The sequence below is a fragment of the Dreissena polymorpha genome, chromosome 6 (genome assembly GCF_020536995.1).
Source record: "Dreissena polymorpha isolate Duluth1 chromosome 6, UMN_Dpol_1.0, whole genome shotgun sequence".
Lineage (NCBI taxonomy): Eukaryota > Metazoa > Mollusca > Bivalvia > Myida > Dreissenidae > Dreissena > Dreissena polymorpha.
Genome location: NC_068360.1, coordinates 75,506,762 through 75,532,668, shown reverse-complemented (window position 1 = coordinate 75,532,668; position 25,907 = coordinate 75,506,762). Strand labels below are relative to the sequence as shown.

Here is a 25,907-nt window from a genome sequence, read left to right as displayed (position 1 = left end):
AGGGTTAAAGCCCTTTTGATAGAGCACGGCTTATTTATTAATCATGCTGCTTATCACAAAGTGTGAGCTGCTAGACTGAGATACTGTTCAAAAGGGGCAAAAAATCCTACAAAAACAAATCAACGCATGTTTGGATATCTGTATAAGCCTCAGTTCAGGATGGAATGTCTTATTTACTGCTTTTTGTTTTTTCCCTTGTAGCAGTATGGGATATGTAATGAATGTTGCACTCTGGGATGTCAGTAATGGTTGACATTTTATTGGAGTGCCTAATTAACCTACTTCAGGAAACAAATCTTGGGGATACATTATGATGCCAAATAATGTGTGTATTATTTTGATGGAGTGGTAAATTAGAGCTGGTGTTTATTCATGCTGTGGAACAATTAAACTGTTTTTAGGAGGGGTGAAGGTTGTTAGTATGTGTTTGTTCTTCCAGCACTTTACCTTTAAGGCTTATAATATTGTGTCCTTAAATATAATTATTCATGTGTTACGTAGAAACCAATATAGGTTAGATCAAACACCTTTTGGTGGAATTTGTCCGGGTCCCTTTCGAATAGGAAAAATCACAGAGTTTTGACTTATATTGGGAAATTAGTGTTGTTGTTGTTTTGCAAACTAATGCTTAAAAGTGAGAATAAAAGTGTTTACAATATTATATTAACTAAGGTTTAACGTATGGGGCTAGTTGGGAACTAAACATTCAGATTTAAAACAAATAATTTCATATTAACCCTTTAAGCGCTGGAACCGAATTTTAAAGGCCTTTGCAAACAGTTTGGATCCAGATGAGACGCCACAGAACGTGGCGTCTCATCAGGATCCAAACTGTTTGCTATTCTGATAGTATTCTTTGAAAAAAATCTAAGAAAATGCTAATTTTACAAATTCAGCAGACAACATTTTAGCAGACTACAAATTTCCCAGCATGCAAAGGGTCAACTTGGGAATTTGTAGGTCCCACTTAGGAAAAAATATACTTTTTTCCATTGGGCAATGGGGCCAAATTTGAACCCTAAAAATACTGCCACATCATGCCAGTTTGTTTTTTGCTTGGTAGTTTGATAATCCCATATTTCTTGTCAATTGTTTTCTCATTAGTTTAAACCATATTGTGTCATATTAACAACTTGATTAAATCCAAAGGGTAATGCTTATTTAAACACTCTTTAGTCTGGGAAGAAACAGAACTTGGTGTCTGTAGAGACAATATGGAGAATGCTGCTCCAGTGAAGATGACCTGTAACCTCACATTAGCTTGGCAAACACCATATGCATAATCACAGCGACCTCTTAATTGTGTAAATTGGCAAATACATTGTCCCTTTCCCACTCAGAAGCAAAGTGAAATGTCTAGAACAGCCTGGGAGTAATTCGCATTCTGTTAAGATTTTGTGCTGTTTGCTGCTCATCAGAATCTCAGGGTTGGAAATGAAGCCTTTTAAGCAGGAATCTAGTAAGAAAGGTCTTTTATTAAATTAAACTTTCTAAGGGACTTACACACATTTTTTTAAGGACTACAAATGCGTCAAAATGTGTATTGAAGTGGTAAATGGTTATATTTTGTGTTTAATGCCAAAAGTGCTTCTTCTGGCGTAGGTGTTGTGTAAAGGTATCCATGGTATTTCTGTTGTGTTAATATCTGTGACGTTATAATTAATGTATTATGATTGCTGTCTGTGTCTTGTTATGATGTTCATTTAAGCAAGTAATGGAAATGTCAGAAAAATATGTTTAGAGATTTAGTCTCAAATGTTGGTTGGTTGGGTGGTTACACAGTCCTGTTTTGTTGTTGTTAGTTGGTTGGTTGGTTGATTAGTTGGCTAGGTGGTTGAGTGGTTACACAGTCCTGTTTTGTTGTTGTAAGCAATGGTTCATTGGTTGGTTAGTTAGTTTGTTGATTGGTTGGTTGATTAGTTGTTTGGTTGGGTGGTTGAGTGGTTGCATGATGATGTTCTGTTGTTGTTGGTTGGGTGGTTGGTTAGTTGGTTTGTAAGTTGGTTAGTTGGTTGGTTGGTTGAATGGTTACACAGTCCTGTTTTGTTGTTTTTATTTGGTTCATTGGTTGGTTGGTTAGTTGGTTTATAAGTTGGTTAGTTGGTTGGTTGGTTGGGTGGTTGAGTGGTACCACAGTCCTGTTTTGTTGTTGTTAGTTGGTTAATTGGCTTGCTGGTTAGTTGGTTGGTTAGTAAGTTGGAAGGTTGAGTGGTTACACAGTTCTGTTTTGTTGTTGTTAGTTGGTTGGTTGGTTGATTAGTTGGTTGAGTGGTTACACAGTGCTGTTTCATTGTTGTTCGTTTGTTAATTGGCTGGTTGGTTAGTTGTTTAGAGAGGTAGTCTGGCAGATGTTGGTTGGTTGGGTGGTTGAGTGGTTACACAGTCCTGTTTTGTTGTTGTTGGTTTGTTAATTGGCTTGCTGGTAAGTTGGTTGGTTAGTTGGTTGGATGGTTGAGTGGTTACACAGTTGTGTTTTGTTGTTGTTAGTTGGTTGGTTGATTAGTTGTTTGGTTGGGTGGTTTAGTGGTTGTATAATGATGTTCTGTTGTTGTTAGTTGGTTGATTAGTTGGTTGGTTGGATGGTTGATTAGTTGGTTGGTTGGTTGGTTGAGTTGTTATATAGTTCTGTTTTGTTGTTGTTTGTTGGTTTGGTAGTTGTACAGTACAGTTTGGTTGTTTTTGATTGGATAGTTGTAATTACAATTTGGTTGTTGTTTGTTTTTTGGTTGGTAAGTTGTAGAGCACTGTTTGGTTGTTGTTGGCGTGTTAGTTGGGTGTTTTTAAAGTATGTTTTTTTCTTGTGTGGATGGGTGTTTTAAGAGTACTGTTTGGTTGTTGTCAGTTGCTCGTGTGGTTGTTGAGTTCATTTTTGGTTGTTGTAAGTGAGTTGTTTTGTTTGGTTGTTGTCGAGGACATTTGATAGTCCTGGATTGTCTGGCCAGTCGCTGATGTGTAGCCTGCTGAATACATAGCTGTTTATTTTTATGCCCCCCGAAAGTGGGCATATAGTGATCGCATGTTCGTCCGTCTTTCTGTCCGTCTTTCTGTCTGGCCATCACACTTTGCGTTTAGGTTTCAAAAAATGCTCATAACTTCTATGTTGCTTCAGATTCAGCCTTTATGTTTGGTATGCATGTGTATAAGGACAAGGCCTTTCCATATGCACACAAATTTTGACCTCTTTGACCTTCACCTTGAACTTAGGGTCCGGGTTTAGGTTTCAAAATCTGCGTTTAGGTTTGGAAAAAGCATTTTTTGGGGGAATATATCATCCGATGGTTACAGCTTTTGTTTAATTTACATGTGGTATGTAAGTGGTTTCACTGAATTGTCCATGATTGTTTTCAGTTTATCATACAACATAAATCATGACAAGACTTTATATGATAAACAAATACTGTGAATAGCATTAAGAATAATTTATGAAGCGTGTTTGCCAGACACACATTAATTAGTGGTTTTTCGTTTTGTTTTGACAGAAGACAGCTACAAACAAGTTGATGGGATGTATTATTTTCCTTCACGCACAAGGCAAAAAATATACATGGATTAAGTGTTTTGAGAATGTTTCATGCAGTAGCTGTGTTAAAATGCTTAAAAATATGTTAATGAAGAAATCTTTTGGTGAATTATAATTGTCCTTCATTAAATATTCTGGTTTGACTTTTTGTATGTAGGTTGTAAGACAGTTTGTGTAATAATGTTTACCTGCCGTGGTGTGATTATGGAATGAAAAAAGGCAGAAAACATAATTGTTGATAAGGCTGTTTTAAGATGTCATCATCTGGATTGCATTACAAAGATATGGATCTCGGAAATTTAGTTTGAAGTATTTAGGATGTATGATATGTATGACCTAATTTAGATTAGCTATTAATAGGGTATAGGTATGGCAGCATATATTGTAAACAGTGTGTACAGATTGAGTATGTATAAGATAGTAGAGTTGGATAAGACTAGGAGAGGAATTAAGATTTGGGCCATGCTCTGTGAAAATGGGGTTTAATGCATGTGCGTAAGGTGTCTTCCCAGTGCGGATTTGTACAGGCAAATCAGGGAAGACACTTTCCGCTTTTATGATATATTTTGTTTAAAGAAAGTTTCTTCTTAAAAAAAATCCAGTTTATGCAGAAAGTGTTGTCCCTGATTAGCCTGTGCAGACTGCAGAGGCTAATCTGGGAAATACTTGACGCACATGCATTGAACCCTCTTTTCACAGAGCACGGCTCATTTGATTTAGAAAAACTTCTGAACCCTTTGCATGCTGGGAAATTTGTCGTCTGCTAAAATGTGGTCTGCTGAATTTCTAAATTTAGCATTTTCTTCGATTTTTTTTCTAAGAATACTATCAGAATAGCAAACAGTCTGGATCCTGATGAGACGCCACGTTCTGTGGCGTCTCATCTGGATCCAAACTGTTTGCAAAGGCCTTCAAAATTCGGTTCCCGCACTGAAAGAGTTAATGAAAATGCTCTTGTAGGAGGATATACAAGATTGTCAGATATATTTACTGTTACTAAGTGACAATTCCAATTTAAACAATCCGGAATGGTGTAGTGGGAGTGAATTTAACTAACGAGCAAAATCGATGATGTAGAAATAGTTTGGATATGGACTAAATTATTCTTTACTGGATAATGGAGTTTGAATGCTTTAAAAGCAATATAAAAAATAAAAGATCAGGAGTAAACTATGAACAACAGGACCTATGTGATGTGATTATATTTTAAGTGCTGCGCAGAAATTAATCCACGGAAGTTTTTCTGTATGTTTGTTTGGCTATGAGATCTTTAGGATGATTCATTAGTCTCTTAAGTGAATTACATGTTTGAAAGAGATTGTTATAAACAAACAAACAAAAATGTCGGATGCACAATACTATAACACTTTGCCGTATGCAGGTGGGAAAAAACAAGGGGCGCGTGAATCTCAAAATGAGCGCCCGTTAACGATTGACCTAGTTTCTAGTCGTTATGCTCATTTCTGCCCAAGTCCTGTACCAATGGACATGGAAACTGCGGCTAATACGTCCATGAACTCTGCACAAGCTGTGCACTTTAGTCCGCCAAGCTTTCGGCGGATGATTCCTCAGTCAATTGCCTTGGAGATGTCGTCTCCAACTGGGCCGTTCCGTCAGTACTCGGTAAGCCCCATAACAGTGGAGAACGACCAGTATTTCTCGTACCCAAACATGGCTGCCATGGGGATGACATTTATGCCCTGCGTCTGCATGCCAGATTTTTCTGTGTCCGAGAACGGGAAAAGTAAGAAAGCGTGTCGCCGATGCTCCATCACCCCGGTAAAGAAAAGGTAAATTTTGTGAACCATTTATGTTTTTAGGCTTTGTTGCTTGATTTATATTAGATGCACTCTGGGAAAACAGGGCTTAATGCATGAGGGAAAAGTGGTGTCCCAGATTAGCCTGCGCGGTCCTCACATGCTTTTCATGGAAGACATTAACCCTTTGCATGCTGGGAAATTTGTCGTCTGCTAAAATGTCGTCTGCTTTATTTCTTAAATTAGCATTTTCTTCGATTTTTTTCAAAGAATAATATCAGAATAGCAAACAATTTGGATCCTGATGAGACGCCACGTTCTGTGGCGTCTCATCTGGATCCAAACTGTTTGCAAAGGCGTTCAAAATTCGGTTCCCGCACTGAAAGGGTTAATGATCTTATGGAATTGTTTGTTTAAAGAAAGTTTAGTTTCTGCTTGTCTAAACTCCAGTCTAGGCAGAAATTGTCTTTATTGATTAGTCCTTGTACTGCACAGGGTAATCTGGGACGACATATTTTGCACATGCATTAATCCTAGTTTTCCTAGAAAGCAAATTATATATGACCACCTCTGATAACTGCAGTTTCATCAATACGAATGAGCTGAATTTCATAATTATATTGCACGTTTATTCATGCAGGTATGATTGTGGTAGCTAGTGGGTGTTCCAGATAATTGAAAGTTACGCCGCCTGAACAATATCTTATTTACTATGATGTTAATATGCTAAAAGTCACCTTGTGTAAGAGTGTTGTAATATCGAAACCACATGTCAATGTTTAACCCATTTATGCCTAGCATCTAGAAAAAAGGCCTTGGCAAACAGCGTAGACCCATCATGCGGCGTCTCATCTGGATTTGCGCTTTTTGCTCAAAGGAATTTCTGAATATAGAAATAAATATGCTAGCCATCCCTAATTTTGGAAATAAATTGATCCATTATTTAGAAGGATGGGAGAGTCCACCAGGCTGAAACGGGTTAAATATTCTCTTACAATGTGAGGCCTGCAATGCAGACATGACAGTGGCAGTTCCAGGTTGAATTGGTATTTTGTTAGTTAAGATTGCATCGATATCATTTTCAATTGAATTGAAATCATTTTCAATTGAATTGAAATCATTTTGATGCCCCAGGATCAAATGATCAGGAGTTTATTGTTTTTGGCCTGTCAGTCTGTCATTGTATGTGTCTTTCACATTTTAACTTTAACCTTAGTTTAACTTTTGCAATAACTTTTGCAATATTTAAGATAGCAACTTGATATTTGGCATGCATGTGTATCTCATGGAGCTGCACATTTTGAGTGGTGTAAGATCAAGGTCAAGGCTATCCTTTAAGGTCAAAGGTCAAATATATGGCTTCAAAGCGGCACAGTATGGGGCAATGTGTTTCAGACAAACACATCTCTGGTTTACTATTGATATTCATCTGTCAGTGTACAAATATTGTCCAGTTTTCATCAGAAGGAATTATTTTGTCAGAACATTGCCAAATTGTAACTGTAAGGTTGCGACTTGTAAACAAAGGGAGATAATCTAATCTTTAGAAAACAACTGGTTTCTCTTCTTTGATGAGTTTTCTCCCTTGGTGTTTTTCCATACTTTGTGTTATTTACACCTGATTTGAATGCGTAATTAGATAGTATTGACTTTTTCAATAGTATTTTTTTGATAGACAGATTAAGGTCAAGTGAACCACTGTTTTGGAATGAACTTTAATTAACCTTGTTCTGTTTTATTGGTAAATTTTCCATGGGCATTAGATACATGGGTTTTGTTGCATACATTTATTCTTATGAGATCGTGAACCATTGTTTACAATCATAGACATAGTATCAAAGTTTAATTGTTCTCCTGTTGTTTGTTGTGATTTTATTGGAAACAATTTGAGACATTTGACAGGTGAATGGTTTTATACCATTTAGGCTCTGTTGGAGTATGATTGTGTGTAACATGTACCCGTTTTGAGATTACATAGTTGGGAAGTCACTGGGAAATGGGAATTTAAACTTGAGCCACGCTTTAGGAAAACAGGGTTTAATGCATATGTGTAAAGTGTCATTCCTGATTGGCCTGTGAAGTGTGCTAACAGTGGCTGTACATTTTGACTATACAGGATTTTAGTTTTGAAGAGACCACATTTAACCCATTTATGCCTAGCGTCCTGAAAAAAGGACTTTGCAAACAGCGTAGACCCAGATGAGACGCCGCATGATGCGGCGTCTCATCAGGGTCTGCGCTGTTTGCTTAAAGGAATTTCAGTAATTAATATTCTAAACATAGAAATAAATATACTAGACATCCCTAATTTTGGAAATAAATTGATCCAATTTAGAAGGATGGGAGAGTCCACTGAGCATAAATGGGTTAAATGAACATTCGATATAAGACGAAAGTGTTGACCTTGATAAACCTGTATAGACTGCAATGGCAAACTGGGACAACACTTAATGTGCAGCATTAAGCCCCGTTTTCAAATTGCGCAGCTTATGTGTCTTCCCAGGCTTACTGATATTATGCATATCAAGTAACTGTGGTGGTAGACAGCTATTATGATGTTGGGATTTTATATGAGAAATTAGTGTTTGCCATGGTATCAACTTTTTTGTGTTATGTTACATATACATGCAGGGTTGTCATTATTAACCGATTGCCAATCAAATTCATTGGTTAAAATTGCCAGAAAATTGGTTGTTTTTTCCAGAATCTTTAAAATTGCGATCGGAAGTTTTGATCATGCAAACCGACAATAATTGATGAGGAATAACCGTACTATAGTAGAGCGACGCCCGGTCATTCAGTCAGTCCATTAACTCCGCCTAAGAGCTACTGTTTTCAACGAATTTCTCAGCGAGTGGCCAATATTGATTTTTCCAGCTGTCAATCAAATTCTTCTTGGTAAGCACGTCAACCAATCAGCGCTCAGGCAGCCGAATACACGCCGACCCCACGTGAAATTGTATCAAATAGCTGTACATTTCACAGATTATTACTGACCATATCTCAACGAATGTTGCACTGTAGAGCGTAATAAACCAGTTTTTTTAGTTAGAGAAAAGGTTTTCACATATTAAAAAATGCTATTTGATTTTCTACCAAAATAAAAGATATTAGCGACCTCTGCGCTATGAAGTTGATATTCAGCATCTTAATATTAAAGTACACGCTTTCCCGGAGGAAGAATGACGTGATGTTATACATGAAGTCTAACTTTAGCATGATTTTCATCTGTACATGAAAAACATGAGAAATGTGTCTCTGTTGCTAGAATTTTCTTAATTTTACATGAATAATGAAATCTGAAAATGATTTCGGATAACACATTTAATTATACGCATTTGAAAATACTTCAATTAAATAATGCATTTTGATACACAAATGGTCATAACACATAATGTAATAAGTAGGTAAATAACGTGTTTTGAGATTACCAAACTATGCATGCAAATAGCTAGGTTGGCGCTAAGGAAAAAAAATGAGTAGCCAAATTTCAGCACTACGATGACGACCCACATTATTACCTTATTTGCTCAATGAACGACATAATCATTATCACGAATCTATAGGTATCAATAATGACTGTATTAAATTATCAATGAAGTCACATTTAAATAAATTATTTGTTACGTGAAATCAAATGATTTTTTTTTATTTTTCATTTATATTTATTTTCATGCACTGGCATAAACGGTATACAATGTTAGAACTTTCAGATATGTCCTGGTCTTTGATTGGGTGGGTCTTGCGTAACTCCTATTTGCCCCCCCCCCCCCCTTCTCCCAATAATTTTTGCCGTAGTCTGGTGCTTCTTGATTCTTGAAAAATACATTTACTGCAATGTATTCTTGAATTGACATATTTTTCCATAGTTGCAATATATAATTTATTCAAACGTACCGGTAAATTTGTAAGTCTTAAATACTGCATGTACTGAGCGGCTAGGCTATATTTAGTTACACATCGTCTGTTTTAAAAAAAGCATGCTTTGCATGCGTAGAACTTGGCATTGCAGACGACAGCAATAATTTCGCGCTCTTTTTTATAACACGGGTTCTACATGGCATACCGGTATTAATGCATAGTGAATAGTTATTATCACATGGCTGTAGAAAAACGGTGTAAATCAGTTCTACAAATAGACATGATAAAATATACATGCACTGGATTTAATTTGTTACCGCATCAAATTATTAACGGGTTTTGTTTTTCACAACTTACTCGCCGTAAGTAAATTTACACTGCTCACCAATTGCAATTAACTTCTCATAATTAATGATTGTTTACAGTACGGTAAATAGGTGTGATGATGATGCCCGAAACCACCTTTAATGTACTGCTTTATTTACCGGTTTTATATCACGTATTAATGCGACAACTGTGATTCATTGTTAATAAACCTGCGATAAACGCTTACTCTGTGACCGACGTCAATCAAAAATAATAATCGCTATATAACTCCGCCTCCATAAACATTCTCGAAACCGATTGGACGTTAAATATCACAGTTTGGCGACTGGAAAGTTACCAGAAATTTTCCCGTCATGCATCTGTCAGCATTCATGACTGTGTTATGTGGCTTGAATATACGATAAGGGCATCCGGTTATCTCTTATCAGTGGACTATCTGTTACCACCTGGAGCTTTTATGGCGATTACATGTGGAAATTGGTACTGAGTTTTCTTTAAAAGTAGGGAATATTATATACTTATAGAGAAATATCAGGGTTTTTTGCAATCGCCATTTTCATTCACATTTTAAACTTTTAATCGACAGCTGAAAGATTCAATCGCCTTTGGAGATTTTGGCGATCGGAAACGCTAACATAGAAATAGGTCTACATGCATGAAAGACCTGACAAGTTATATCACAATCCGGAATGAAAAGTACTCGGTAAAATTTAAAGAAAGGCATGTTTTTATTCTCAGAAATTCACTTTCACTTTCGCAAACTTTTCTGAAAGGAGGTACTGTACATGTAACAGTTTAGATTGAGTGGTTCAGACTTGTCGTAATTACTTAATATAAATGGTTCTCAATGCTCTCAAATCGCGTCACGTGATTCACGCATGTTCAATGGGAATTCCCCAATCCCACAATTCAATTTGTATATGCACTTGCGTTAAATGCCGGACGACATTCATCGTCAAAATAGGGCGTAATTTGGTTTTGCAAAAAAGAAATCGTAATAATACTGGATTATCGGGTAATGGATAGAATTGGAACATGCAAAGATCTATCAATATAATATGTTTTTACATTGTACAGTATACTAAAAATGTTAAAATCTTAAATTTTTCTATTCTTTTTAGACCTCATTTTAACTTTTTATGCTCTGAGAATAGCAGTATTTTGTCCCTAAAATGTCTAGAATTTGTTTTCGGTCGGGGGGCTTCGCCCACCTGACCTCCCTTCCAGGGCCTTGCCCTGGACCTACAAGGGGGCCTAGGCGGCCCCCTTGACCCCCGGCCATATCGGTTAATTTTCCAAAATAATCCTTTGTTTACAATCATAATGACAACCCTGTACATGGATCAGATTGTCGTTTTAACTTCTGAATTAAACATTTCAAAGGACAGCTAAGATTTCATCATATGAAAGTAGAAAGATTTCTTAAAATTGCACAATTGCACAGATTGAATAGTTTCTTGCTTTTACCTTAAGTGGGACGTACATTTTACCTTAGCCTCCGGTGTAAAATAAACTCTAATGAAATAATTTCAAGTGTAAACCAACACTAGACTTTTATCTTTTCCTGAGGTTTTCTGTATGAAATTGGTTGCACACAATAAATAGAACATGTTTGAATGAAACATGGAATCTAACAGTTGGCAACAGAATTTACGTTTGTGAGAAAAATGTTGTGTTTGTGATTAAAATACAGAGATGAATGTAAGGACAAGTTAAGTTGGATGTACAAGAATTTGTTGGAGTTGTGATGTCTTTATTAATGGACATGTAATGGTATTCGTATAAACGTGGCAGGGTTTTTCTAATCATTTTTGGAAAGGAGTGGTCAAATTGGGATTTTTAAAACTGATAAAATGGTAAATTTGGTATTAAATTTGTTGACAAAATGGACCAAATTGGGATTTTGTTTATCAACAAATATTGACACATCTGGCCTTTTACTGGCCATTTTGGAAAGAATGCAATTTATGCGAAAAGTTAAAGCTAAATACTTTGTTTGATGTATATGAAATAAAATGAGATAAAATAATCATTTACGCTTCTTTCTAAAAAAGAATTTTTCGTTTTGATTGGGATTTTTTTATATAACAATTTCGGTTTGGGATCAGGTTTGTTTGCTTTCGGATCCATTTAAAACATGATGATATGTGTATACAAAATTACCATTTAACTGCATCATATGGGAAAAGTTGATTTTATTGTATAAAATAGAACATCATGTCTAAATGTTATAATGGATATTTATTGATATGAACCTTTCTTATCACAAACTTTATTTGTTAATGTCATGTTTTGTTTGTTAAATGTTCTCAAACAAACTAAAAGCTTTTAATGCATTTTATTATAACAAAATAAACATAAAAGCATGTCAAGTAGATTCTATGAATACCTTGTGCCATATTGAACATTAATTTTCACCTTCAGCAGTCAACTGTTATCAAGCAACTTCAATGTCTATTAAAGTCTATTAAACGACTTATTATGCCCCCCTTGCTTTGCTCATGTCGGTCTGTCGGTCGGTCTATCGGTCGGTCTGTCCGTCCACCAGGTGGTTGTCAGACGATAACTCAAGAACGCTTGGGCCTAGGATCATGAAACTTCATAGGTACATTGATCATGACTCGCAGATGACCCCTATTGATTTTGAGGTCACCAGGTCAAAGGTCAAGGTCACGGTGACCAGAAATAGTAAAATGGTTTTTGAATGATAACTCAAGAACGCATACGCCTAGGATCATGAAACTTCATGGGTAGATTGATCATGACTTGCAGATGACCCCTATTGATTTTGAGGTCACTAGGTCAAAGGTCAAGGTCACGGTGACCCGAAATAGTAAAATGGTTTCCGGATGATAACTCAAGAACGCATACGCCTAGGATCATGAAACTTCATGGGTAGATTGATCATGACTCGCAGATGACCCCTATTGATTTTGAGGCCACTAGGTCAAAGGTCAAGGTCACGGTGACCCGAAATAGTAAAATGATTTTCGGATGATAACTCAAGAACGCTTTTGCCTAGGATCATGAAACTTCATAGGTACATTAATCGTGACCCGCAGATGACCCCTATTGATTTTCAGGTCACTAGGTCAAAGGTCAAGGTCACAGTGACAAAAATCGTATTCACACAATGGCTGCCACTACAACGGACAGCCCATATGGGGGGCATGCATGTTTTACAAACAGCCCTTGTTAAAAGCTAGTGTGATTTACAATCAAATTTAAATCTAGTAATATGGAAGGTTGTTTAAACAGCTTTGAAGTGTTAACCCTTGAAATATTGCAAAAATCAGTTGTTGCAGTTGTGTAAGTTAGGTAATTAAATGTAAATACATGTATAATAAAGTTATCAGTATTTATTGTTTATAATGTAACAAAACGTGTTTGGTTAATGCTCTTTTTCTCAAAACAGATCAACAAAACAAAAAAACAAAAAACAACAAAAAATACTGATTTTTTTTTACAACTAGATATAAATAAATTCAACGTATAATCTTCAAAAATCTCAACATAATCATCAACATCATCAACATAATCATCAACATAATCATTTTCATTATCTAGTCATTCTCATCATCACCATTCTTGCTGTTTTTGCATCACTCTTCCTCCTCACATTTGTGTCAGATTCTTCTTCTTTTAATAATAAATCATATGGGCAGATGTGCTCTGTGAAAAGGGGGTTAAATGCATTTGCATAAAGTGTAGGCCCAGTACCTGTCCATCTTTCTGTCCAGTCAATCAGAATTTGGATTCAGTTATAACTCAAAAAGTCCTTAGGCTAGGTTGATAATAACCCTATTCCACTTAGATACTTATTTTGACACCTTTGTAGTCCCAAAGAAATTAAATACCTTTCTTACTTAATTCAAGTTTTAAAGGCTTCATTTCCAACCCTAAAGGCCCAGTCTCACTATGATGCCGGTGAAGCCCCGGTGCGTGATCCGGGATCTACCGGGATGAACCGGGGCTCTACTGGGATGAACCGGTATAGCTACAGTACATCGGTAAACAGGTGCTCAGCAGAGACGACACCGGCATCTACCGGGGCTCCGACAGGGCATTACTGGTGATGACCAGGGTTAAACCGGGGCGTTGCCGTAGCTCTGCCGGGGTCTGATGCTGGTATAGCCCCGGTATACCAAGGCTCTGCCGGTACGCTGCTGGCTTTCACAGCGGCTTCACTGGGATAAACCGTAGCTAGTCCAGGGTTGACTGGAACTCTGCCGGTTTGTTGAAATAGTAAATCTTACTTTGACCCTTTCCGTCTCAGAGGCAAAGTGAAAATGGCTATGTGCAAACAGCATAAAACCAGTTTGCTTCTCATCAGTATCTGAAGGTTGGAAAAGGAGCCTTTAAAACTTGAATCTAAGTAATAAAAGTAATTAATTAAATGTAACTTTCTATGGGACTACAAATGCCTCAATATCCGTATCTAAGTGGTAAAGGGTTAAACAACATAAGCACTTTGTTTTCATTTTGTAGTTAAATATTTTTCTTCCTGATAAACATTGCAACATGCACATGATTATATGTTACTCTTGGGAAAGTGCTTCTTATAAAATACGTCTGTAATTAGATTCGTTTGTGCGAACTATTTGCTTGTACAGCAGCAAAGTGTGAAAAAGCTTGATTGATATTGGTTTTCCACACGGTGTTGCTTAATCGAATAATCGGTTCAAGAAAGTTTACAGGAATTTTGGGATAAAATGGCTGTGCAAAATGGAATTTGTGTTTGGATTTTGGAATTCACTGTTCATGGATTTATTGTTTTGGCTTTACAAATTTGATGCCTAATTTTGTTTGCGATAATATCTCAAATTTCTTGTTTAATGTAAGAAACAGTGAAATGGAGGGTTTTAAAACACTATCATGCAGAACAGATAAATTACAGACTACACCCTTTGTTGACTAGATGCAAAAGATGGAATATTGTCGTAATCTTAACATATTTCACTCTTTGCTCATCCTTTTTATCATATCAGTCATTTCCTTTATCATCACTATCACTGACATCATCATCATCATTGTCATCTCCATTAATATATATCATAATCGCTGGCATCATAATAATTGTCATTATCATGGTCACTTAGACATCGCCATCAAAGTTATTATCCAAACAATTTCCAGAACCTGATTAGTTATCAATAGAGGTTTCAGCAAAGCAGATCCCCCCATGGGTGGAAAAAGATACCATGGTCCCTTCTAATTCCGCTGTCACATGGTACCAGTTTTTGCACCAAATGGGTGTTAATTTAATAGCATTGGCCTAAAAATCTGAGGAAGGTGGGTTGGATCTGTAGCTACATAACTTGTAAGGGCATTGCCATTGGTCATGAAATGTTTTCTTGGGTCATTCCTTGTAACCCTTTGCATGCTGGGAAATTTTTCGTCTGCTAAAATGTCGTCTGCAGAATTTCTAAAATAAGCATTTTCCTCGATATTTTTAAAAGAATTCTATCAGAATAGCAAACAGTTTGGATCCTGATGAGACGCCACGTTCTGTGGCGTCTCATCTGGATCCAAAATGTTTGCAAAACTAAGGCTTTCAAAATTCCATTCCAGCGCTGAAAGAGTTAATCTGATTCAGGGTAGTTGTCAGGTACTGGCATAGCTATGTACACTTGGCACTGGTAAAGTAGCTATCTCAGGTCGTGTTTGAGTTGGTTAACTGACCGCAATGGTATGAGGGGTTTAACAACTTTTCAACTGGGAATAACCCAACTAAACAAACAAATAGCATAACAAATTAACGGGATTAAATAATATGGTCAATCCAATACAACCAAATAGTTTGTTACCATAAGTTACACTTGAGTAACCTGGAAATATGTATGCTAATCATATGACACAAATGTCTTTGTTATTTAACTCAAATCTGGGATGTTAAAGGGATACAAACATGAGTGTGTGCATAATTCAGTGTCATGTTTCAAACTGGACACTACTATGGATTATAAAGTTTATTAATAATATCAGTATCAAGAGAGAGGGCCATGTGTTATGAAAGATCTTTTGACTAGTTCCAGTTAAATTTGAAGTTGCATTTTAAATATGGCCTTCAGTGTGATTTATAAATAAGGAACATGTGAAGATACCACGGAATTAAATAATTAACATGATTAGACATTGAGTTCTCATACATGTTGGATTTAAGCCAGGGGAGTGCATACTTTTGGGCAGGGAGGAAAACAGCTAAAGTTGGCTGCCAAAATGGAGTACTATTAGCCTTGTAAATAAATGATCTGTATCCTTCAAATTATTTTGTTTTTTGTGTAATGAATAACATGGTGCTGGGATGTGTGTCTTTATTATCATCATGCAGTTTTACTTAATAGGAACTCTTTTTCTCTTTTAATTTAACTTATTTTATGCTTTCCGGTATTTTATAGAGAGTATCAGTGAATTAAAACTGATAATTCACTGTTTCAAACAGTGAAAATTAACAGTTACGTTTAATAAGTTTTAAGTGTACTTCAAAACTCAATAATTCAGCGTAAAATTCTAATCCGGAAAGGAAATTACCCACATGGTGTGTACATTTTTAAGTAAATATCACATTGACATCAAGTTAACTTGCTTGGTTGGGCACTTATGAAACCTGTTCGCATGAAAACCACACATATTTAATCATTTCTATGAAAATTGTATAAGCCCACCTGAACATTAAGTGCTGAAAATGAGCTATTACGGTGCTGGGCCCTCTTGCCTCATAGTGATTTTTTTCCCAATATGGAAAAGTACTGGTATCGGTACCTTTACCATGTTGTAAATAACTTAAACACACTTCTTCTTTTAAACTGCAATGGTAAGGGGTTAAATATTTGTTATGTGGTCCTTTACTAAGTTTGTTTTACTTTAAAACATATGCCCCTTGGGTTAAAACTTGCCAAGCTCAAGGAATCACCTGATCTATATAGACTGATATATAGTCTACTATAAATAACTTTAAAAATTGTTGCATGAAACCTCAAGGGTCTGGGGTGAAATTTCTGTTTGTTCGATGGTTTTCTCCGACCTTCTATTTCTGTCTCAATGTTTTTCTTAAACTTCAATTATGGCGGTGCCAATCGTGCTGATTTATTTACTACTCCATTATAGTTAATTAGAGGCTTACCCATACAGGGGCATTTGACAGTAACAATGTGATAATCTAATTAGTTTGATGTACACATGTGTGGACAAATAGCATGTGTTTATCAATAATATAGGTGGGATCAGGGACAGCTTTGACTGTGAATTTTGACAACTTTATCTAGAATTGTTTTATTTCATTGCTATTTGTTGACATGTGGCTTGGACGGTCAATGTAACGTGTAATATTGGAGTTATAGTGTTTTGTAAATAAACTTTTTTTTTTTTGTTCTTAATTTACTTAAACCGCAAGTATAGGGTGTTATATATTTGGTTTAGAACATAGTATAGTGGGGTCTCAACTGACCCTGCCTCAGTAGCAACTTGATTTATATAGAGGATATTTGTTGGATTTGGTGGAATATCAATTTTAATTCATGAGGAGTGATTATAGAATTTTTTTTCTATAATCATGAGTGAATTAAAATGGATTTTCAACCAAATTTTATTGTTATTTTAATGCTTGCAAATTATTATTTTTGTATTTTTGCTGAAAAAATGACATTTTAACGTCATGAAAACAATGTCATTTCAGAGTATAACCGTGAAAATTATTGATCATTTTCACTGTTGATTTTCACAGTTTGAACAGCGAGTACCGAGTAATCAGTTTTAATTTTCTGCTATTTCTCTATATACCACAGGAAAGCAAAAAAATAGACTATTCAAATATCTGTATCTGCAAGTGAAAGACTGGTTTACTATTTGGTGTCGTGTTCTGAGAAAACTGTGCATAATGCATGTGTGTAAAGTGTCGTCCCAGATTAGCCTGTGCAATCTGCACAGGCTAATCAGGGACGACACTGATTGCTTTTATGAAATTTTTTGATTGAATGAAGTTTCTTCTTAGAAAAAATCCAATTTAGGCAGAAAGTGTCGACCCTCAGATGCGCCTGTGCGGATTGCACAGGCTAATCTGGGACGACACTTTACGCACAAACATTGTGCCCCGCAGTTTTTTCAGAGCGCGACTCTGGTGTCTTACATTGTGGTTCTTTACAAAGATTGTTCAAATCAGGCCCTCGGAAACTGGCCGCGCATCATTACACAGGTGAGCCATCAAGGGCCAACTTTGCCATCCTGTTTTGCATAATGTACAAACACTTCAATGTAATTTAAACTTTTAAAGCTGAAGTTTAAAACAGCTTTGTTATTGGATTAAATTTGGTAAACATAACAGGTATGTTTATTGTTTATTGTTATAATTTTGTTCTGTAGACTTTAGTTTACAATCATGATATTTATAGGAAGTGTCTAAAATTATAATTATGATGTTTATAAAATCTTGTAAAATAATCTTTAGTGAATTGAAAAGATGATGTCTTAGTGAGGATTTTATAGTTTTATTTGATAAATGTGATTTATTTAAGATTGGCAAATTAGAATCATATTGCAGAATGAAGTTTTGAAAATATACAAATAAAAACAAATGTTTATAAAAATTATCACAGTTTAACCAATAAATTGTTTTCATGCCAATTTATAAATACAAAAAAAATATAAATTTTAGTACCGTAAAACGGTGTGTATAACGCGCATTTATGTATAACGCGCATCTACTTTTTAAAGCTAAAAAATCGGGAAAAAAAGTTTTTGAAGCAAAAAAATCGGGGGAAAAATTCCGTACCGCAGGCTAACTGAAAATCTTATATTTACATTGCCGATCTTACTTATTCTTTTATTGCTTCAATTATAAATTATTTTTAAAACAATAACGATACAACTAGTTGGTGTTTTTTTTAAATCATATTATGCGTAAAAATAAATGTTTGGATTTAAATGAATTATGCATGAAATGCACACTTTCCACGAGGATACCATCAAGGTTTTCATCATATGTCTCCGAAGTAACTGTCCACGATTTTATCGTGGAGTACACATAACGGATGGATTAGTTATAACTAAGAAACTGACATTATTGATTGATATTGTCACCTGGTTATTCATGCATGACTAATTCACAACCGCGCGTTTTATTTACAATGCCGATATCATGCGTTCTTTTCGAGTGTCTTAAATTGACAGGAGACTTTAACGACTCAAACTTCTCAACACCATCACGACATTACCGGCGATAAACAAACAATGGAGGTGTGAAGCCGTTTGCCGGTTCGCATGTTTTGATAATAGCCCAGCTACACAAAACTTGACAGCAAATTGCTCAATAATCACATCCTCAATTTTGACAAGACGTATGAAAACGTGTAAACAAACACAGCATCAATTTTATTAACACATTTGAAAAGCAAGAAAAATAATCTTAAATATATCGGGAAATACCTTGCCGACATACTATTGTGAATCGACAAGTGCCCCCAAATAAATTGTGTAACCCTAGTACAGTAGGGTATAATATTGTGGGATAAGTAAACAATAACATTTAAATAAAAATGGCATCCTCGTTTTTCATTCTCTTCTTCAAATTTATTTGATTTCAATGCTCTGTACGTACCTGAAAAAGATAGAAAATATATATGTTAACTTTATAATGTTTGTTCATCTTATTCAGATCGTCAATATAACACTATTATTAACATAGTTACAGTTAAAACACCGGAAAACAGAATGATGCGAATTACCGCTACTGGGTAACTGACAGCGAAAAAATGTCTTGGCATGGCTGTAGTTGTGCATAACGCGCATCAAGTTTTTAAAATGAAATTTTGGGGTAAAAAAGTGCGCCTTATACACAACTTTTTACGGTAATTTTAAATGGTAGAGTCTAGGTTACATGGAATTGGTTATTCAACGCATTTTTTTTTAAATTAGGTTTTAACTTAATCCAGTTTTAAACTTCATGTCCAGACATCAGAATAATTTGTAATTAATAAATTTAAAAATTGCTTTCAAAAAGAAGTATCAACTGTTAAATAGGGACATTAACATGAAAGATGCTTTTCTTACCTTTTAAGTCATCTCTTAATATTATATTCAATAACCAACTAAAAATCTTTTCCAACTTACAATTATGGTTGTTAGTACAATGCAAAATAAAATTTTATAAGCCACTATGATCCCATTTCCAAATAATAATAATATATATATATATATAACCGTTGTATATATATGGGAAAACTGGGTTAGATGCATGTTTGTAAAGTGTCGCCCCAGATTAGCTTGTGCAGTCCACACAGGCTTATCAGGGATGACACCTTCTGCCTTTTTGAAATTTTCTGTTTAAAGGACGTTGTTTTTTCAACGAAAGTCCAATCTCGTCATAAAGTGTTGTCCCTGATTAGCCTGGGCAGACTGGGACAACACTACTCAAATGCATTTAAGCCCCATTTTCCCAGACCGAGGCGCAAATATAGTCTATCTTGCCCCATGAGTGCAAACAGGTACCATGTGACATTGAAATAAGTAGGCACACGGTATCTTTTTGCACCAATGGGACGATATTAGGTACTACACTGTTAACAAGAGATAAACAAATTCAACAGTAGTATACTGATATCAAGGATTATGTGCAAATAGTTCAGGTAACTTGAAACCAAAAAGTCCAAGGCTCATTCATCACAGAAATATTGTTTTTTCTTTAACATTAACTGATGTTTGACCTCTGTTAAAACGTTAGTTCACACATAAACCTGTACCAAGTTGTATGACACTATATCTTACTTTTCCAGTCTGTTTTATGGAGTAAAACCCATTTGACCATGTTAATATATGCCGATCAGACTCGTTATTCGCTTGAAATATCTGTCTGTTTACAGAGATCTGATATCTTTTATGGGTGAAGATTCAAAATAAAGTTTTGTATCTAAAAACCAGTACACTATAAAAATATGAAAGAAAACGACAACACTCTGGATAAAAGTTTCTGTACAGAAAAACATTTGGATGTTGATTGGGAGTGACATTCCTTAACCATCGGTCCACTTTCTGCAAGCAGGCAGAATGGAAAGCAGGGGAATGGATTAGCTCAATGAGCAACAGTGTTAGGTTAGACTTATTAACAGAAAGGTGTAAGGTTAGACTTATTAACAAAAAGGTGTAAGGTTAGACTTATTACCAGAAACATTTCAGTGGATGTATTGACATGCATGCCAAATAATCAGCTTATCGATCCTATTGCCTGATTTGTATGTGTACTTACCATGGAAAAAGATCCATCAACGGAGAAAACCTGTTTTCCAGTCAGTGACGTGGCAATGTCGGAAAATCAAACTTTGACGATGAATTCTAGTGCGAAACCTGTTGTTAGCATAAAATTGAACTCTGATGGGAACAATCTTTTAACAAGTAATAATAACACTAGTAATACTGATGTAAAGAGGACTATTACAAGTGGGAGTAGTCTTGACATTCCGAAACCCTTGCCACGAACAGTGCAAATGGCAGACAGGGGTCAAAGGGGGAGAACTGTGTATAGTTTTCCATCCTTTCCAAATCAGGATTACCTCTCTTGTAGACGATTATCCCATAACAGGATTACAGCAATGTAAGTAATTTTTGTTAGTAACTTAATGTTTTTTACATTTTAGATAATTATCTGAAAACCGTTGTTTTGCATAGGGAGTTTTTGTGTTCATATTGATCATAATTGATATGAAATAAAAATGGAATTGAATTTTTGAACATTTTCTTTTGAATGTATGTTTCTCAAAAGATTTCAATGTTGTGAAAAAACAAGTCAAAAACATTCATAAAATTATATATGTAATTAAAATTGTATAATTACTTTTAAATCAATATAGAAATTTGAATTATTAAAACCTATTGCATTCAACAAGAATCGACAGAGTGTCAGAATCTGAGTGCATAAATAGTTAACCAACACAAGAATTATAGATCAATTAAGTTGCCTTAATTTGCATACAATATTAGTTATGACTATAAAATTGCCGTATCCAGAATACAAATTTCAAACAGATGCAACTGTTTTGCACCTTACCTTTGATCTAGGTGACAGATGTCAATGTACAGGTTAGGCATTAGTGGACTGTTTATTGCTGCCCCTGGTGATTCGAGTCCCTTGTTATGATTATGGGCCATGCTCTGTACAAAAAGGGGTTTAATGCATGTGCGTTAAGTGTTGTCCCATTTTAGCCTGTGCAGTTTGCACAGGCTGATCAGGGACTACACTTTCCGCTTTTATGATATTTTTCTTTTAAAAAAAGTTGCTTCTTAGCAAAAATGCAGTTTAGGCGAAAAGTGTTGTCCCTGATTTGCCTGTGCAGACTGCACAGGCTAATCCGGGACAGCACTTTACACATTATTGCATTTAACCCCCTTTTCACAGAGCATGGCCAATATATTTTAGGACATTGAAGGTGTGTGTGGTGTCCCATGTTTGTCCATTAAAACTTAAACATTCTTGGTTGTCATCAGTGGTATGAATTTTCTTAGGTGGGGGGAGGGGATGGGGTCACTGATGAATCTGGAGTTAACCCTTTCAGTGCGGGAACCGAATTTTAAAGGCCTTTGCAAACAGTTTGGATCCAGATGAGACGCCACAGAACGTGGTGTCTCATCAGGATCCAAACTGTTTGCTATTCTGATAGTATTCTTTGAAAAAAATAGAAGAAAATGCTTATTTTAGAAATTCTGCAGACGACATTTTAGCAGACGAAAAATTTCCCAGCATGCAAAGCGTTAACCTTGCTTATAACAGACAAACAAACACATCTTGTAATGATCTCTTGTGCGTAAAGCAAGTGCAAGGAAATGACTTTGATCTTATTGTTGACCAAGTTAAAGTACAAGTCTTTGTACTATAGCGGTTTTGTAAAGCTTGTATTTAGAGCAGGAGAATTGGGTCCTCGGACAAAACAAATCTGACATATGACTTGTATCCGAATTCCCATATGGAAATAAACACATATTGCTTTATCTACTGTTGTTTGCAATTAACATCAACAAAGTGAAACATTTCTCCTTAACCCTTTAAGCGCTGGAACCGGATTTTGAAGGCCTTTGCAAACAGTTTGGATCCAGATGAGACGCCACAAAACGTGGTGTCTCATCAGGATCCAAACTGTTTGCTATTTTGACATTATTCTTTGAAAAAATATTGAAGAAAATGCTAATTTTAGAAATTCAGCAGACAACATTTTAGCAGACGACAAATTTCCCAGCATGCAAATGGTTAACCAAGAAGCTGTACTAGTTGGTCTGGAATTAATGAGCCATGTTGTTGGAAAACTTGGCTTAATGCATGTTGGTAAATTGTGCATCCAGATTAGCCTGTGCACTTTGCACAGGCTGACAGGCTAATCAGGGATTACACTTTCAGCCTCTTGAACTGGGACCCCCCTTGAGTATAATGCAATAAAAGCAGAATGTCTTCCCTGAGATTAAATTGTATGGATTGCGCAGGCTAATCTGACACAACACTTAATGCATTAAAACCCCTAATTTTCAGTATGAGGCTCGTTTTAAGTCTGGACCCACTTTATATTTAGCCATAGATAAAAGTTTCAAAGTTGCCTTAGACCAATAGGATTATACAAGTTATTTACAAACAAATACTTAACTTTCTGAAATTATTGTTTGTAACGTTTTCTTTTTAAGGTATATTTTTATAAAAATGTTTAATTTAGATTCAATTATAATCTGTATGCCTCTTCTGGAAGAATAAAACATTTAATTTTGGATTTGGGAAAGATTTTTAGGGGAGGGGGGCAGCTTTTCCTTTGAAGTTAATTAAAATTGTGCAATTAGCCATCCAGATGTTAATTCCAAGTCTTCTGTAACATATCCATAGCATTAAAAAAAACTTGTGTCTTTATTCATAACTGCTATGAATCAAAATAAGCAAATAAGAAAAAATCACTGTAACCTTGGATTCTCTCCTTGTGATGTTTGAGAAACCAAGGCCCAAAGAATGCAAAGCAAAACGAACCACACATTTTAGGATGATTAGACAATTAGTTTTTACCTTCCAAAACTGCTTAAAAGCAAATGAACATAAAAAACATTAGATAAAGAAACAATCTTTCTTGCCAAAAGTTTAATTCATGTTTAATATTAGTTGCACAATACCACGGTGCAAGCATTTCTTTGATGTGTGTTTTAAAGTATTCATCTGTTCATGCATAGGCAAATTGTCACTGAACGGTATTGTAATAATATATATATTATGTAGATGCTACTGGGATATTTTGCTATTGAAGACTTTAACTGCATGCTAAAAATGCAAAACCTGTCTACAAAAAACTACTGTTTCAACACCTGTCTGTATTTTGCTCTCCTCGGTACGACTTGCTAATGGTGAGCGTTTGAAATCCTGTTTTGTCAATATGACTGTGTCTTCTGTCAACAACATATGCCTTATCTAGATGGCACATTTATTGACTAATCTTCATAAAACTAAGTCAGAACATTTTTCGCAATTATATTACTGCCCAGTTCAAAACTGGATCACTAGCTAGGTAATATTCACCAACAAGTTTGTGAATAGTGTAGGGCCATATAAGATTGTGGAGTGTTAAGAGTAAACTTGATGGAAGCAATCAGATCAAGAACAGTTATTATGACATCTTCAAACACTTCTGTTTATACTTTGTTTACAAATAATGTAATTTTTAACAGCTATTAATTTACTCTGTATTAATTTGTTTTCAATATATTTCAAGACATGTTTTTGTACTTGCACATTTCAGTATTTAAGTATTTAAGTACTACGACAATGTAATTAAGAGCTCAGCCGTGGTGAGTGCGACATGGGCGACAACTTCGCCCTTTAATTACAAGGAGGAGAATTCCATTTTCTATTATGTTTTGTTATTAATTTTGTGCCATAAATTGACAGATTATTAATATCAGATGTGGAGAATGGCTGGACAAAGGTGGAGTCTCTGTAAATAGTTGCCCCAATTACAAGTTGTACAAAGTTGAACATTGAAATGGACAGTCAGGGGCCGTCTAAGCCTTCTTGACATTGTTTATTGATGATGTCTTAATTAATTGCCTTGTGCTATTTCACTATGCTTCTGCACACTTGAATGGCCTCTAAACAACATTCAAGAATAAGAAAATGGGAAGAAGTAACAATCTGCTGGAATAAAAGTTTTTCGTTGCACTGGCAATAAATAATATGCTCTAAAACAAATATTTGTAACTAGATACAAATTTGATTTTTACTGTTACATTGTTTACAATTTACAAGGAAGTCAACAAATATACTAAACATTACTGGTTAATGGTTACAATTTTTAGAAGTTAATACAATATATATGTTCAGATAACACTAATATCTTCTCATAAATGAAATGCAGCCTTTTGAAATCGACCACCAATTTAAGCCTCAATTATAGAAATTAAATCAGCAGTAATAAGGTTTAGCAATTATCATATACATTAGTAGCACAACATTAACGCTTATGTGTGTTTATTTATATTTGTTTAAGGTTTTTACCCCATTTGCCAAATGTGAGTTGTTTCTAATAAGTGATGATGGACATGGTGTAATTAGGGGTTTAAAACAATGCTCTGTAAAATTGGAGTTAAATGCATGTGCATAAAGTGTCGTCCCAGATTAGCCTGTGCTAATCAGGGATTAACCTTTCCGTCAAACTGGATTCCTTAAAAAGAGATTTCCTTAAAACAAAAAAATAAAATAAAAACGTCCCATGCTCTGTGATAAAGGGTTTTCATGCATGTGCGTCAAGTGTCGCCCCAGATAAGCCTGTGCAGTCCACACAGGCTTATCAGGGACAACACTTTCTGCTTTTATGGTATTTTTTGTTTACAGAAAATCTCTTCTTTTCAAAAATCCATTATAGGTGAAAAGTGTCATCCCCGATTAGCCTGTGCGGACTGCCTGTGCGGACTGCCTGTGCAGACTGCCTGTGTGGACTGCCTGTGTGGACTGCCTGTGTGGACTGCCTGTGCAGACTGCCTGTGCAGGCTAATCTGGGACTACACTTTACACACTTCATTTAAACCCTCTTCTCACAGAGCACGGCCCAAATGGAAGTGTCGTCCCTGAAAAGCATTAAGCCTAGTTTTTCCCAAAGCTCATTTAATTCATACTTTCATGGCAATTTTAAAGGTACCTTTGGGTCATGGATGGGAGATGAGAATTATGACCAGTGGACAGAAAGTTGTTGCTATCCTTTTACATGTGAGGCTCCACAGTTGGTTTTGCAATAAAACTGTCTGACAGAGGTTGAAAGAATATGGATGTAGGAAACACTCATTTTGTGATGTTTGTTTAAGCAGATATTGGAATAAATTCTTCATTTGTAGATACAAAATGTATATTTTGCCATGATAATAGGGGTTCCTTCCGAAAAGTGTAATCATTGTATAGGAAAATAGTGAATATTGGAATAGTGATTATGTCTGGGAATGTACTC

At 35.6% G+C, this 25,907-nt stretch overlaps 1 protein-coding gene across 2 annotated transcripts in view; it reads left to right on the top strand.

The window, feature by feature from the left end:
- LOC127833607 (TSC22 domain family protein 3-like) overlaps positions 1 to 25,907 on the top strand; it is a 121,055-nt gene that overhangs the window by 26,361 nt on the left and 68,787 nt on the right. Inside the window, exon 1 of one of the 2 annotated variants that reach the window (XM_052358968.1) lies at positions 4,827 to 5,310. The exons of the other annotated variant lie outside the window; for it this stretch is intronic. Within the exon in view, the coding sequence (XP_052214928.1) occupies positions 4,862 to 5,310 (449 nt within the window). The 5' untranslated portion in view covers positions 4,827 to 4,861. Of the gene's footprint in view, positions 1 to 4,826; positions 5,311 to 25,907 lie in introns of those variants that run through there. 2 annotated transcript variants of the gene reach the window in all.